The 14,169-nt window shown below is 40.8% G+C and overlaps 1 protein-coding gene across 1 annotated transcript in view; it reads left to right on the top strand.

Annotated features, from left to right (window-relative positions):
* The first annotated feature begins 5,086 nt into the window (after positions 1-5,086).
* LOC145988517 (uncharacterized) overlaps positions 5,087-14,169 on the top strand; it is a 72,166-nt gene continuing 63,083 nt past the window's right edge. The window contains exon 1 of the mRNA XM_083123405.1: positions 5,087-5,712. Within this exon, the coding sequence (XP_082979531.1) occupies positions 5,240-5,712 (473 nt within the window). The 5' untranslated portion in view covers positions 5,087-5,239. The remainder of the gene's footprint in view (positions 5,713-14,169) is intronic.

Raw genomic sequence — 14,169 nt, 5'->3', positions numbered from 1 at the left:
CCTTGAACACTAGATATTTTTCCGGACACGCATAACGGTATGGAAATCTCTTCGCGCCTTTGACAGTTTTTCAGAAAAGGCACGCAGATGTTAGAACGCTGACCTGAGAGACCGTTGCCGCGTCCGGTTCATGGTTTGGGAAGATAGTGCTGTTTGCTTCAGTGTTGCTAACTCTCCAACATTAATTGACACCAGATTTGCAACAAGCTGTGATGCAACTCTCGCAAGCTCATGCTCGATTCTTTATACCGTGTCTTGTTAGTTGGGCACGTTTTTACTCCTAGCTGATGCGTAAAAACGCCGAAGTTTGAACATTCCTTGCGCATAGCAGTTGTTGGATTATTGCGTACACATACTTTGGCCTAGAATCGTTGCATTGCACAGAAACACAATGCCCAGTTATCGCGACCTGTGTTGCTTGCTATCTATATAGCTCATGTGACGTGGATAACTCAATGCAAGCATCATTCTTCTTCTATTTTAGTATCCGATCACAATGAACGACAGGGCAATGTTAGGCATTTTTATAGATACTTCGTTTCGTCTATTCTCGTTTCCTTACGTTGCTGTTTTTGCCTTTCTACGCTGAGGATGGATCATGAATACATATGAGCTGGATGAAGGAAGAAATCGTAGAGATATCTTAAGAAATTTTTGGCACATCATGCATCTCCTGCCGTGGTTATTGGTTATTCCAAACGAACAGTACTCTCTGTGCATGTTCTTGCCACTGGCGTACGCAGGATTTTGTGGGGGGGGGGGGCTGAAGGAGATTCGTCCTATATATATACATAAGTGTGTGTGTGCGTGTGTGTGTGGGGGGGGGATGGGAGGGGTGTACATGCATGCGTGTTTGATTTGATTTTGTTTATTTTACTTCGCGTTTTGTACCTCTTGGCTAATTTGCGAAGATGGGGATGAGTGATGAAATGATGAAAATTGATGATTGGACATTCACAAACAACCAAGCCCGACTGGGATTCGAACCCGGGACCCTTGGCGTCGCAGCGCGATGTGCTAACCACTCGGCCACAGGATCGGGCATGTATGTGTGTGTGTGTTTATATTATATACATAATGTTGGGGTATGGTAAATTCAATTTTACAAGAGCACAAATGGATTTCCTGCTTTTAATCGAAAGTTTACATAAATATATATATATTTTTTTTTTTAGAATGTGTGGTTGTTATTTTTTAAAAAAGATAATTCCGAAACATAATGCTCTAGGTCTAGACCTAGTTTTCGGGCTCATTTCGAATGTGGTGGAACGGAAAATCAGAAGTTCGTCATTTAAAAGTAGTGGATAGTGCATCCATTAATTTTAATTCAGAGTGTGATTCAGGGGCGCCGACTTGTCAAAATTATTGGGGGAGCTCTGATCACTGAAATAAATTAATGAATGACTCTCACTCCCTCCCTTTTTTAAGTTTTGGCCTCAGTGTTCGGAATCTCGTAAAAGCCCATGAATTCCTCAAAAATTTAAAATTTTCATTTGCAGTTCGAATGCAAAAATGTCAATTGTTCACGGATGGATATGTCACAAGTTTCGTCAACCATAAAGCAAAATATTCCCTACATTTAATAGCTGCTACCACAGAGTGCAAAACAGATCTCCCTAATATATCAATGACTCGCACAATTCAGAGCAAACTTTACAAGAGAAGCAAAATAATACATGAGATCCTCTTAAAAAATTATTTGGGGCAACATCGGGGGGCTCGAGCCCCCCCCCCAGCCCCATGGAGTCGGCGCCTATGGTGTGATTTGAAGGTGTTACCCTTCTCCCCTGTCAGGGCAACTGTTTTTTTTTTTCCTTATTGAAATATTTTGCTAATATGTTAATTAATTAGGTAATCACGTGCATAAAAATATGTATATGTGATAAGTACATCACTATTTATTATGCATTTTTAGGTATATATTCCATGTATAAAAATCCTGTGGCTCTCTGTTCTTTCTTCGTGTTTCGAACGTTCAAGGAAAAAGGCGGGCAGTTTAGCTGTTAAAGATTAAAAATCTTGAAAGAAGGGCCGTTGGCAACAGACGCCAACCAAACATATATAAACTCCCAGATGAAAGTGGGGGAGGTCGGCTGTTGGAACTGAGACGTGGAAGGGAGACGCTGTTTTTGCTTCGGTCAGCTAGGACCGGAGGACAGGTCTCCCGAAACGGATGCTGTAAGAGATTGGATTGCCGGGCAAGCTAGTGCCTTGGTGTCCAGTTTACAGGTAAAAAGGTAGTTTGTACTGGATGTTATTTTGAAGTAATTACGGTGCGCCGGGCAGCCTACTGCCTTGTCACCGTGGAGGTTGAGAAATGTACACGTCGGGCGACCTCGCGCCTGTTAAGACGTTTCTTGGAGTAACGCGAGTCTACCTTGTGACAAGCGTACTTCAGATGTAATTCATGAAATGTAGTTTACTCCTGTTCGAGCGCTTGTTCAGATCTGTATTGTTTTGTTGTGTCTTTTAAAAAAAGTCAAGATGGTCCCCGATCGACTCCAGGGGGATTCATGTTTGAAAGATTGGTAAAATATTTGACGAAGTAATTATTTATGATATTTGCTATATCTTAAGACTCTCTACAAGTACTGAAAGAACTATCATTGTACCCATACATGCAGGGAGGGGCCAGGTGGCTTGCCCCCCCCCCCGAGATTTCTGGAAACAGTTAATGTGATTCGAATGGTGAAATTGTGGCGATATTTTATAAGAAAAAAATATTGTTTTTTGTGACTTACAGGCCGTAAGTTACAGCAACTATTATTATTATTATTTCAAGTAGGGTTACATTTAAGCTTACAGTCTATTTCACACTGATTATCTAACTATAAACAAACAGCTTTTTGTCGGTATGCAGTTATGCAAATTGATATACAGAATATGGAAATCACAAATCTATGTAATTTAAAAAAAAACATTAGTAGTAGTAGTATAGTAGTAGTAATAATAATAGCAACAATAAAAAATAAAATAATAATAATAATAAACAGTTTTATGACCCTGAGAGAAAATCCTTGCCGGGCACCCTTGCATATACGCAAAACCGAAATCCTTCAGTTCTTAGAGGAAATCAAGAAATTGACATGGCTACTCTTGAAACATTGAAAACGATTCATTCACCGTGTAGGAGCTAGAGGAAAACCATACGTTCGAAAGCAGTGTTTTCAGTCTTTGGTGGACAACATGAATAGCCGGCTTGAAGACTTAGGTTTCTTTTCGCATGTAGTCCTATGAAATGCACATACATGGCATTTAGATGATTAAGAACGTGTGTTTTATGAAGACATGACAGGTGAACTTTAATGTAAGCGAAACCATGTGTGCGTCAGTAGCTAAAGATTTTCACATCTAGAGAGAAAATCCAAAACACATTTCCACCTCACTAAAGGATATGTATGTGATTTCAACTGAAATTGAAGCAATATCTACAGCTGAATGTGAACGTGGGTTCAGAGCCATGAATCTAAACTTTACTGAAGAAAGTGAGATTAAATACGTGCTTGGATCATAGATTGCATCCGCAAATCAATTTCGGTGATATCCCGTTGTTGGTGTTTTATTTTCATGAGATATGAGCTATAATTATCATTTTAAACCATCGTTTTAAAAGTTATTCAAACACAAAAATAACATTTTTCCGACTTCATTACTGACTTCATTTGAATTTTGTATTTTCTAAAATTTTGGGAGGGGTTGCAGCCTCTTTATCCCCCTCTGCGTACGCCAGTGGTTCCTGCAACGCTCTTGCAATGATTAACACAAATTACTGTGACAGAAATGGACTTTTATGTGTGAAATATATATTTTTAGGTTCCTTCGTTTTCCAGGGAGGCCGTGCACCTCCCCCTCCACTTCCGGACGCCCGTGGATACAGTTGTAACGTCATTTCCGGTTTCACCATCGTGCTAAATTTTAGTTCGCATCGCCCAGTGGCAACGTTATGTCTCAGATGTGAGTTGTGACCTCGGTAGAGTCAATGTGAAATACATACAGGTCGACCCATTAGAGGCAGTGAACTGTTATTGGTTCACAAAGTTCGTCAGAAGCAGTTATCTCGTATTGACAGAACAGATAAACTGGTGTTTTTTGCGAGTGCCCCTTCATCAATTTCATCATCACCCATCCTCATCTTCGTGATTAGCCAAAAGTGGCAGAAATGCGAAGTAAAATAAGCGAAATAAAAAGAAACCTCCAAAAAAACAACAACAGAGGAATTACTATGTAATACCGTTATCATCATATCACTGGCGAATTTCATATTTTTGACGCAGGAACGGCGATTGGGTGCCAAAACGTGGGGGAGGGCAATTTGGAGCACCCCCTAATCTACGCCACTGGTTTGACGACATTTGCATTCAAAGAAAGAATAATCACATCATACTATTTCGAGCCCAGTATAAATTTGCATTGAATGATCTTGTGAAATCTCGTTTCTAACTAGTTGATAGAAATGTAGTTTTAATCTGTAATAAGTGTACATCGACGGAAGTACATATATCGGAACACAGTCGATTGATTTGTCTTTATGTACTAGCCTTGGACCAAAGACTTTTGTGCTGGTAATGTATTCAAGTCAATACGAGTATTTATGGTTGGACATTCCTTAAATATGACGGAATAGCATATGGCGTTTACGAAAGTACGTTTTTGTGTTCTCACGAGGTTTGTGATTCATCCCCAGGCAATGTATTTGCTGGTACCGAAGTTGAGAAAAACTCTTGTTGTTTCGTCTTTTAGGAATTCTGCCAAACACTTTGTGCGTTTGTAGCCCTCGTGTGAAAAACACTCCGATGATGCTGCTTTCTTTGTTTAAAGAGAATGTCTGTCTTTTATTCTATTTCTGGTGCGTTCTTGTCCAGAAAGATGTTCAAAAGATTGAATTTTCGTTGCTTCGTAAGCGAACTTCGTGTGCAAGGGCAAACTGCGTTGCACAAACAAGTTTGGTAAACATTGGAGCGATTAGCAACACTGTACTCCAGTCTGATTCAGTCAAGGCCATCTCTGCTTTGCCACCAGGGCCAGGAGGGCAGCACTTGTATGTTACGTCACACGGTGCTCAGGCCAGCAGGCAAGAACGAACACAGCGAAGCAGCAGACGACAAGGATAACGTGCGTGTGGGGTGGAAAAATACCGCGCAGATGTTTCTGTGGTCAGTGAGACGTGTTGTGAAGGTGTCGTGTGCAAGTGTGTCGCGTTCGTGAAGTGTTTCGCAGGGCGGAATTTGCGTCTGGCACCATGCCACAGTGCGCGGTGTCTAGCTGTGGAAACTCTCACCGCAAAACCAAAGGCCACACGGTCAGGTACCATCGTTTCCCTTCCGAGAACGAAGCCAGGAACCGTTGGATCAGGATCTGCAGGCGGCGTGGGTCCTTCAACACTTCCACGGCCAGGGTGTGCTCGCTCCACTTCTCCGAGTCGTGCTACGAGCGAGACGTCGAGCACGAGCTGCTCGGTCTCCCGCCCAGGAGCAGGCTAAAAAGAGGCGCCGTCCCGGACAGGTATCTCCCTCGGCAGAGAGTTGGCGCTCGCCACCGGAAGTTGCGGAGGACAGACGCGAGGCGGAAAGATGACGATGACGTCACCCGGAACGATGACTGTGTCATCTACGGCCCCTTCGAGGAGGAGAAGGTGGAACGCTGGAACGACGACGTCCTCCTAGCGGTGGGTCTCGTCCCGCTGGAAGCGTCGCAAGATGGCGCCGGCCTCGTGTAAGTTGTTTCCTCTTTCTCTTGGCCTGATTTTTACTTTTGAGTTCACACGTACGTGCGGCACAAGCAGTCGTGATGATCCGAGGAATTTCCCTCTCACGAGGCAAAAATTCCCTTTTCTTCAATAAAATTCCCTCTCTTTGTGTAAATTTTAGTTAAATGTCTGTCATAGCGTCTGGAGTCGACTGGTGCAGCGTCTCGTACATCGTAGCTTGTTTGTTGTTATTGCATTTGCATGTTACATAGCAGATCAACTGAATTGCAGTCACTTCTCTAAAAAAAATAACTTACAGATACGGTTTCTTATTTCAGAAAGTAACTCTGTGCCAGCGGTTACTTGAGAAAGTATTTATAAGGTTAATTTTTCAGTTACTTCATTCTAGATAAGATAAAACGCATATGTTTCATACATAGACTGCAAAAGGGTTTATATTTTTTCCAGGACGTTTTATAAGAAAAAAATAACTAACTATAATTACCTTGTGCATTTTAAAAACAAAAATTTGGAGGAAATAAAATTCAAAATAGACCTCCATACTTGGAATATAACTTTTTTCTTTTATTATCAAACCACGATTTTATTCTTCACTGTTGATCGTAACAGTGTGGGGATTACGATGTGGTTTAAGGGCGCGAATGATATGATTGGGGGAGAAATTCCTTGACAATCTAAGATTTAACACTTTATCAAGAGCTTTCTAATCTCCCCCTTTAAATTTCATACTCAATCCTACCACCAAAATAAAAAAGTAAAGTTCTCCCCTGTGCTTAGCACCACGCCATGAAGGTTATTCGACGCTGGGTGGACGTCGGGGCCGCTTCCGACGTTCGAAATGTTCCCGGATTTGAACCGGGGTCGAACCCGGGACCTTTAGCATGGTAGTCAGACGCGTTACGGACTGAGCCACCACGGCCACCAAAATTTCCATGCCAATTTTATACTTACTGTTAATATTGGAGTAGATATTGTGTCCTCCAAAAAAATAATTCTGAAGTCTCCACACCAGAATTTCCGCAACAGTCTAAGACAATAGTAATACACAAGAATTGGATACCCCATTCAATTTAATGCTCAATCCCCCTCAAACTGAAGTACTCGCCATAATCTAAGACCTAGAGTTGGATTCTTCCCCCCCCCCAAAGTTTAATATGTAAGAGTTCGATAACCCCCCCCCCTTTCGATAATGCCCTAAACACTTTCATTTCTTCATCTAATGGATTAAATATGGTGCATTTAAGGTGTAAAATTTTTACATATATTTTGAAAAAGATATAAATGTTCAATTTTATATTATTTGAAGGTAAAAAATCCCCCTCAAAAATCTCGATGACGCAACCTGCGCCATAACTCCCCCCCCCCCCCCCGGTGGTCACCCCTGTAAAGGAACACTAATTTTTGTTAGTATTTTCCATCCTCTATAAGAAGGAAATTAATGTAAACAAAACCACGTGACTTCTGAGAAATAGTTCCTTTTCTATGTGTTGGTTGTGGTGTTATTTTGCCCATGAATATATTGGTCTGCTCATAATACGTACAAGATCCCACAGCAACTATGTGAGTGGTACTGGTATGGTGGCTTCATCGCGTGTACTATATTCCTAAAGTCTGTTGAGAAAAAGTGATACAGAAGCAATGTAAACAAGCAGTGTTACAGCAAGTGAGTACAATTCCCCTTTCCTGGATACAAAATACCCCATCTTCATATACATTTCCCTTCACTTTAGAAAGATTGAAAATCGCCATGAAAAATCTTCATTTATTATTTACATTGATCCATAAAAACAAAAATCCACAAACCTACCATATTTTTTTCTCTGAAAGAGTGAATACCCCCCCCAAAATAAGATTAATTTTGCCAAGTTATACATTTTGTTTGTGCATTGATTGATTCAACATTTTCCGTAATATTATATTTGCTGCTGGCTGGACAATTTGCGAAAAATATATGAAATTCTAACAATTTCAGACAGCAATAACATTAGTGGTAATTTTTAGCTGTATTTTTAGGAAAAATGAATTACGCGACGAAAGAATACGCAGTGTTTCGCCAACTTGTCAGAGAATTTCCCATTTTCCCGTACCCCACCGGAAATTTCTCTCCAATTATCGAGCATGACGCCCACTGTTCGACGAATGAATGGCGTCACGAAATGAAAAGGTTGAAAATTGTGGAAATGCAAACCTGCGAAACTCAGCATAACCTAACCTGCTCGGAAAGTGTAAATAGTGACACCATCGTGGTAGCAATTGTGACGTCATCCTTGTTAGGCGGGCCTTGTGCTGTACGCACGTGTGAAAAGGAAGACCTATTTTCCGTTGCCTGCTGTGAGGCGCGGAAGGGGAGGCAAGCTGCTCTCGATTCAGTCTAACGGAAGCGGGGGAGGGGGGAAGCACGCTGGAGAGACATGCCTCGTCCTATCACAACAGGCAAACATGCAGAGCTGTGAATGTAATTCATTTGCCTTGAGGATTACGTAAATACAAGCTTTACAAAATACATTATTAACAATACATGGTATTAATAGGCTTGCCAGCTTTAAAGAATAAAAATCCTGGAGATTTTTTTTACACTCTTAGAAGCAAACACTTTGTATATTAAATGTTCTGCGAGACCAACACCTGAGTATCGACTGTTATCTGTTTGTTGCCTTGCTAACTTGATTTTGTTGTACGTCGCTTTTCGGCCACTTTTGGCTAATCGCGAAGATGAGAATGAAATGTGCTAAGATGAAAGGTCAATCACACACACACATACGGACAGCACGCAATACAATCCCCACTGGATGCGAGTCCAGACACAGAGCCTCGTTAGTGCGGTCCAGAGTGTAGCTACGTGGAAATAAGGTTCACATTTGGGTGTCTTCTGAAAGGGTGACCCCGGCCCACAATATTTAAGCAAAAGCGCGATATCGCGAAACATTCCTGATGTGACTCGAGGAATTCGCTTTCGAATGTTCCAGATAAAGTGCATTTACGGAGGGTTTGACACCTTGTGCCGCTACCAAACGGAATGTTTCCTCCAGAAACCTTTCCCCCAGATTATAATTTCACGAAACTTCCCGAAACGTTGATATTTATCTATTTGCGGATTAACGCGCTCGTCGGATCAAGCTCACTTGATCTTGCGCAATCCCTATTACGCAAGGAAAAGTACTTACAACATATTTTCGGAGACGTTCTGTAGTGCGCGTTTATGAAGTCGTGTTTGTAAACATTAGATATTACGCGCCAATAGTCGTTCAAGAGTCTTGGATGAATCAGAATCAAAATAACGATCAATGTCTGCAATTAAATGTCATTGAAGTTTTCTTCTTGATACTGTAAGATACTTTGTTAAAGTGATTAATGAAAGGGTGCGAAATCATTGAAGACTGGACGGGGGGGGGGGGAGAAGATCTTAATCTACACCCCATATCCCATATATATATATATGATATGGATATTTATAATGTTATTAAATATAAAAGACAATTAATTACTAAATATGTTTTAAAACATTGTTATTAAATACACAAAGTAATTAATTAGTTACTTTTATATATGTATCAGATATGTGCAAAGTAGCAAATTAATTCCTTTACTAACTGGTTAAAGATGTCAATAAATTACGAAATAGTTTTGTTATGTACAAGCTTTTGTTTACTTTTTGTATTAATACAAAACTATTATAATTATGTTCGACTTCCATTCTTCTTTTATTGCACGCATATTGTTATTGGTGTAGACAGAGCATTCTGCACTTATTATTCTGTGTGTTTTCCATATTATCCTTAGTAAACAACATAAGAAGTAAATACTAATCGCTTAAATTTGGTTGTTAGAAGAAAAAACTCTTCCCCCGGGAAACTTTTGTTTGGGGGGGGTCAAAATTGTTGGTGGGGGGAAATTCCTCCTGTCCCCCAGGATTTCGCACCCTGAATGAAAGTGGTATACGCTTTGCAGTGGAAGAAAAAGTTGATATGATTTTTATTTACGGGGAAACTCAGCGAAATTTCGAAATGCACGTAATTTGTATCCCCTCGCCCTAAGAGATTGCCACACAGAATTCTTCCGAGTGTTCGCAAGCATTCGCCGAATTGTGAAGACATTTTCTGAAACGCAAAGTTGTTCACCCGAAGTAGAAGATTCGAACAAGTGTGCTTAAATTAGTGTTTTGGTAGAAGCATTAGCACACAATCCTAACGTAAGTTCACGGCAAGTTGCTCGGGGTTCAGGAATGTCCGAAGCCATTGTTTTGTGCATACAGAAACAATTGAAATTCCATCCTTATCACATGTCGCTGCACGAACGCGATGACTCAAAACAGTCTGAACTTCTGTCGTTGGCCATTACAACAAATACAGAACGATGAACATTTTTCTTATCAGTATTATTTCTTGATAAAAGTCTCGTTTACAATGGACAGATAAATCGACATAATATGCATTATTGGTTAATAGAAAGAGAAGCAGAACATCACCAACTCTGGTGCGGAATTATCGGTAGCCAATTAGGAACATACTTTATCGACGGCATATTGAATGTAGCAAGATACTTACTTGAATAAAGATTAACCATGTTGTATCAAAATGACGGTTGTCCAGCACCATGCATTTCTACCTCGCGTAAAGTACTAAAGTTACATTTCCCCACAAGTTATAAAAATATTTGGCATTCTGTGTTATCATGATTGCGAATAATGAGGTCTCTACGTACAGGGCATTCTGTGGTTTCTGTTAGATTGCCTGCCTTTATATTTAAACAAGAGCCCATCAACGAAAGATAGTATCATTTTCGTTATTCAGTAACGCAAAATGTATAATAACGGCTACTTTTGTTTCTCATTGCAGCACAGTGTAATTATGGCAAAATTTCGAGAGTAGCCTGTTGCCATACACACAAGTTTTCCATCGTTTTTGTAAGGATCATAACCACTTTCAACCTGATATTGTCACAGACGCCAAACTATATCAATTACAGTCGCATCTTGCGACCAACGTTCCCGAATTGCGAACACTGTTAACGAAAAACCAGAAACATATGCAACAGGTACTGGTTGTATGTGTTAGAGGGGGATTGAGTGTGACGCTCTCAACCTGCGGTGACTTCTTCCAGCAGTTCTTTTGAACCAACTCCTCTTCCCATATGGGTTCGACTTTTGCAACTGCCGTTACACGTGTCCGGCATTCAAAGATGTCGCTACGTGCACGATGCTTCTTCACAGCGGCTGCATCCTAAGATCGTTGATTTCCTCTGCTGTGCAAGTCGCCGGTTTGTCGGTTTTCTTTAAATTTCCCTCCCAAAAGGCAAAAATTCCCTTTTCGTAGCAAAAAATCCCTGGTTTTCTAAGCGTATTATTTGTAGAGTGGGATCTTTGAGTATTACCGTGCAAATTGTCCATGACTATTTTCACTAATTTTTCTCTTACATCCGATGTGTTTTTAAGCGATGGATTTTTATGTATGATGGTGCAGAAGTTGTCAACAGCTTGTTTTGAGTTTTCCTTTAATTCTTAAAGCTCTTACTGGGTCAAGTAAAGTGCACGAATATGGTGATGGACAATTTGCACGGTAATACTCATGGATCCCACTGACCGAGCGCCGTAAAAGAAATTCTGGAAAGAGTCTGTTCGTTGATTTAAAATTGTTACTGTAAATTTATTAGCCCCGTCTAGTTCGCGGCACTTTTTGACTCTGTTTGCACCGACGCGTCTAGTTGGTTACACGGTGCAACACAGAGTCGTTGATTTGGTGTCAAGTAGTGTATTTGGTGTCTGCACCGTTTGCACTAAGTTCTGGGTCGGTGTATGTGTGTTGTATGATGGTCACGTGGTGAGTGCTAAGTAATCAAATGAACGTTTAAAGCAGCAGACAGGCATTTGTTGAATCTTCTGAACTTGATTCCCGTCTATTTGGTTGAACGTCATTTCGTTGCACCACCCTGACACTGGAATACACCTGCACTACACCAAGTGCCAAAAAGTGCGGCGAACTACAGTCCAGCAGAATTAACTTGAGAGAAATGGCCGATCTGTGAGTGATGCAACTGCGCTCGAATTGGCTAGAGCGGGGGACTTTCCGCTGTAACGGGCCAATGGAAACTCTACAAACTCTACTCTAGAGTTTCCATTGGCCCGTTACAGCGGGAAGTCCCCCGCTCTAGCCAATTCGAGCGCAGTTGCATCACTTAGAGAGCGGCCATTACTCTCAAGTTAATTCTGCTGGACTGTAGACGGGGCTATTATTACCTTGGGGAGATGTTTCTATTCGATACACCAAATGAGTGTAAGGGGTGTAAGGTGTAACCTTATGGTTAGCCATTCAAAAGTCAACCTCACATCCACGTAGTACACCACAGTAACTGCTTCTTGCAGACCAGAGAAGCTCTGGCGCCTGGCCCCACGGCCATGATAATTCTTTGTGGGGTCTGTGTTTGTCGTGTGTGCTGAATGCCCCTTTACAGCCTAAAAACGCACAATAAGAAAACTGTGAATCACGTAGAGTATGCTCGACTACAATATATATATATATAAAAATGGATGTACAGAGTGGCCACAAAGTCCCGTTACCACTATAATGCGCAAACACAATGAACGATAATTCTTTTGACTAGTTTTTATTGATAACAGACAATGAATTTACTAAACACCACTGTGATATAAACCATTAATTATCCAAGGGACCAGTCTGTGCATCATAATAGTGTGGAATAAATAGTTTTCGGGTCGCTAAGATGAATAGTCCCAATGCCGTCCAATTCCAAGTTCATCACCTATCGGGAGGGGGGTGCAAAATAAAATGTCAAAAATGACCTAGAATAGTGTCGAATCCATAGTTTTCGGAGTGTCTAAGCTAATTGGTGACATTCACGATGACCAAACTTGGCACACATATGACTTCCAATCTGGAAAGAAATACTGTGCGGTAAGACACTCCTGGCACCCCTAGGGCTGGGTGTGGGAAGGGGGTGACATGTAAAAATAATCGAAAACTACCGATATTAGCGTGGAATCCATAGTTTTCGGTGCCGCTGAGATGAATAGTGACGCTCCCAATGCCGTTCAACTCTAAGTTTATTTTACACTATAGTTAGAATTCATTATATTTCTGTCTAATAGAAGATTGGGATAAATAAATACCGCAACGCCGGACAGTCAGCTAGTTAGATATAAAATACAATGTCGGACAATGAGCCACCGTGGCTAAATTTTCATGATGTCACCTTTTGTCTAGATTTCCGATAAATTTTACATAACTGTGGCTCAATCACAACTACACCTTTCCTTTCACGTAGCCCCAAAGCAAATAACGCAGAGGCGTGAAATTGCGCGATCTTTCTTTTTCGCTGTCGGCGAAATGTAATTTTCACAGAGCACGATTTACCGTAATACATTTTAAACCATGTCTCCACGTTCTGTGACCACAGCTGACGAACACTATAAAGAATCAGTGTTGCCACATGGGAACAACAACCAGAAAACATCCGGTAGCTCCTGTTGGGAAAACCCTATTTGAGAAACACTGCAGGAATTTGTAACAGAACAGTAAGAGTATGAATTATTTTACAACTTACCAACCGTAAAATATATTTAATGTCCCGTATGTTGACTACAGTTACGAAATCCTATACAATATTTGTTTATTAGCAATAAGTATAAACGTCAAAGTTTTCCCGAACTCCAGTGTAATATACCTCCAGCGGGTATCGAACTCGGGACCTCTTGATTACATGGCGAAAGTATGAACGTGAAGAAACGGCAAACTAATCGAGTTTCTTTGCAAACTGGAAAAGATATGAATTTAATAGTGCACCACTGATTTCACGGAACGCTGCGACCTGCAGGTGAAAAGTGTTTGAGAAAGAAATTCCGGGAATGCAGCCTCACTTAATTATTGTCAGTTTTGCATATTTATCATTAAAATGTTAATATCTTTGGACTAATGACATTTTGACTAAAAATAAACTAGGATCTCAAACTTATAATATTCTGCGTGTGCGAGTATCAGTGACGTCGCCAGAGGGGAGGCAGGCGTCCCCCATTCAGACACTCCGCCCCCCCCCCAGCTGACGTTAATGAACTATCGAATAATAAGGGTCTTCATTTGTAAGAATATTGCAATTTTTCATATTTTCTAAGTGGTGTTCTGCTTGTTATCACTTTGCGTGCTTATGATGATACCAACTTAAATAACGAAAATTAATTTTGATTTAGTATCTGTATGTGTGTGTGTGCGTAACTTTCTTTCAAGATTCCAGCGCCGACCTGGGCATAGGTGATTTCTCATTCGCATTTATGCCCTGTAATCGTCGCGATTAACCGAACTTTTAACCAGTTTTAAGAACTGGAAAAAAGGGTTAAATGTGGATGGTCCTAAAACCATCATGAAATTCTGAGGATCACAAAACATCATCTGCAGTGCGGCAAATTATTATAATAGTGGATCGTTAGTGGCAACGCTAATTAGTGGGCCTCCCCA

Source organism: Lepisma saccharinum, chromosome 6 (assembly GCF_977018435.1).
Source record: "Lepisma saccharinum chromosome 6, izLepSacc3.1, whole genome shotgun sequence".
Classification (NCBI taxonomy): Eukaryota; Metazoa; Arthropoda; class Insecta; order Zygentoma; family Lepismatidae; genus Lepisma; species Lepisma saccharinum.
This window is presented reverse-complemented; position numbering and strand designations above follow the sequence as displayed.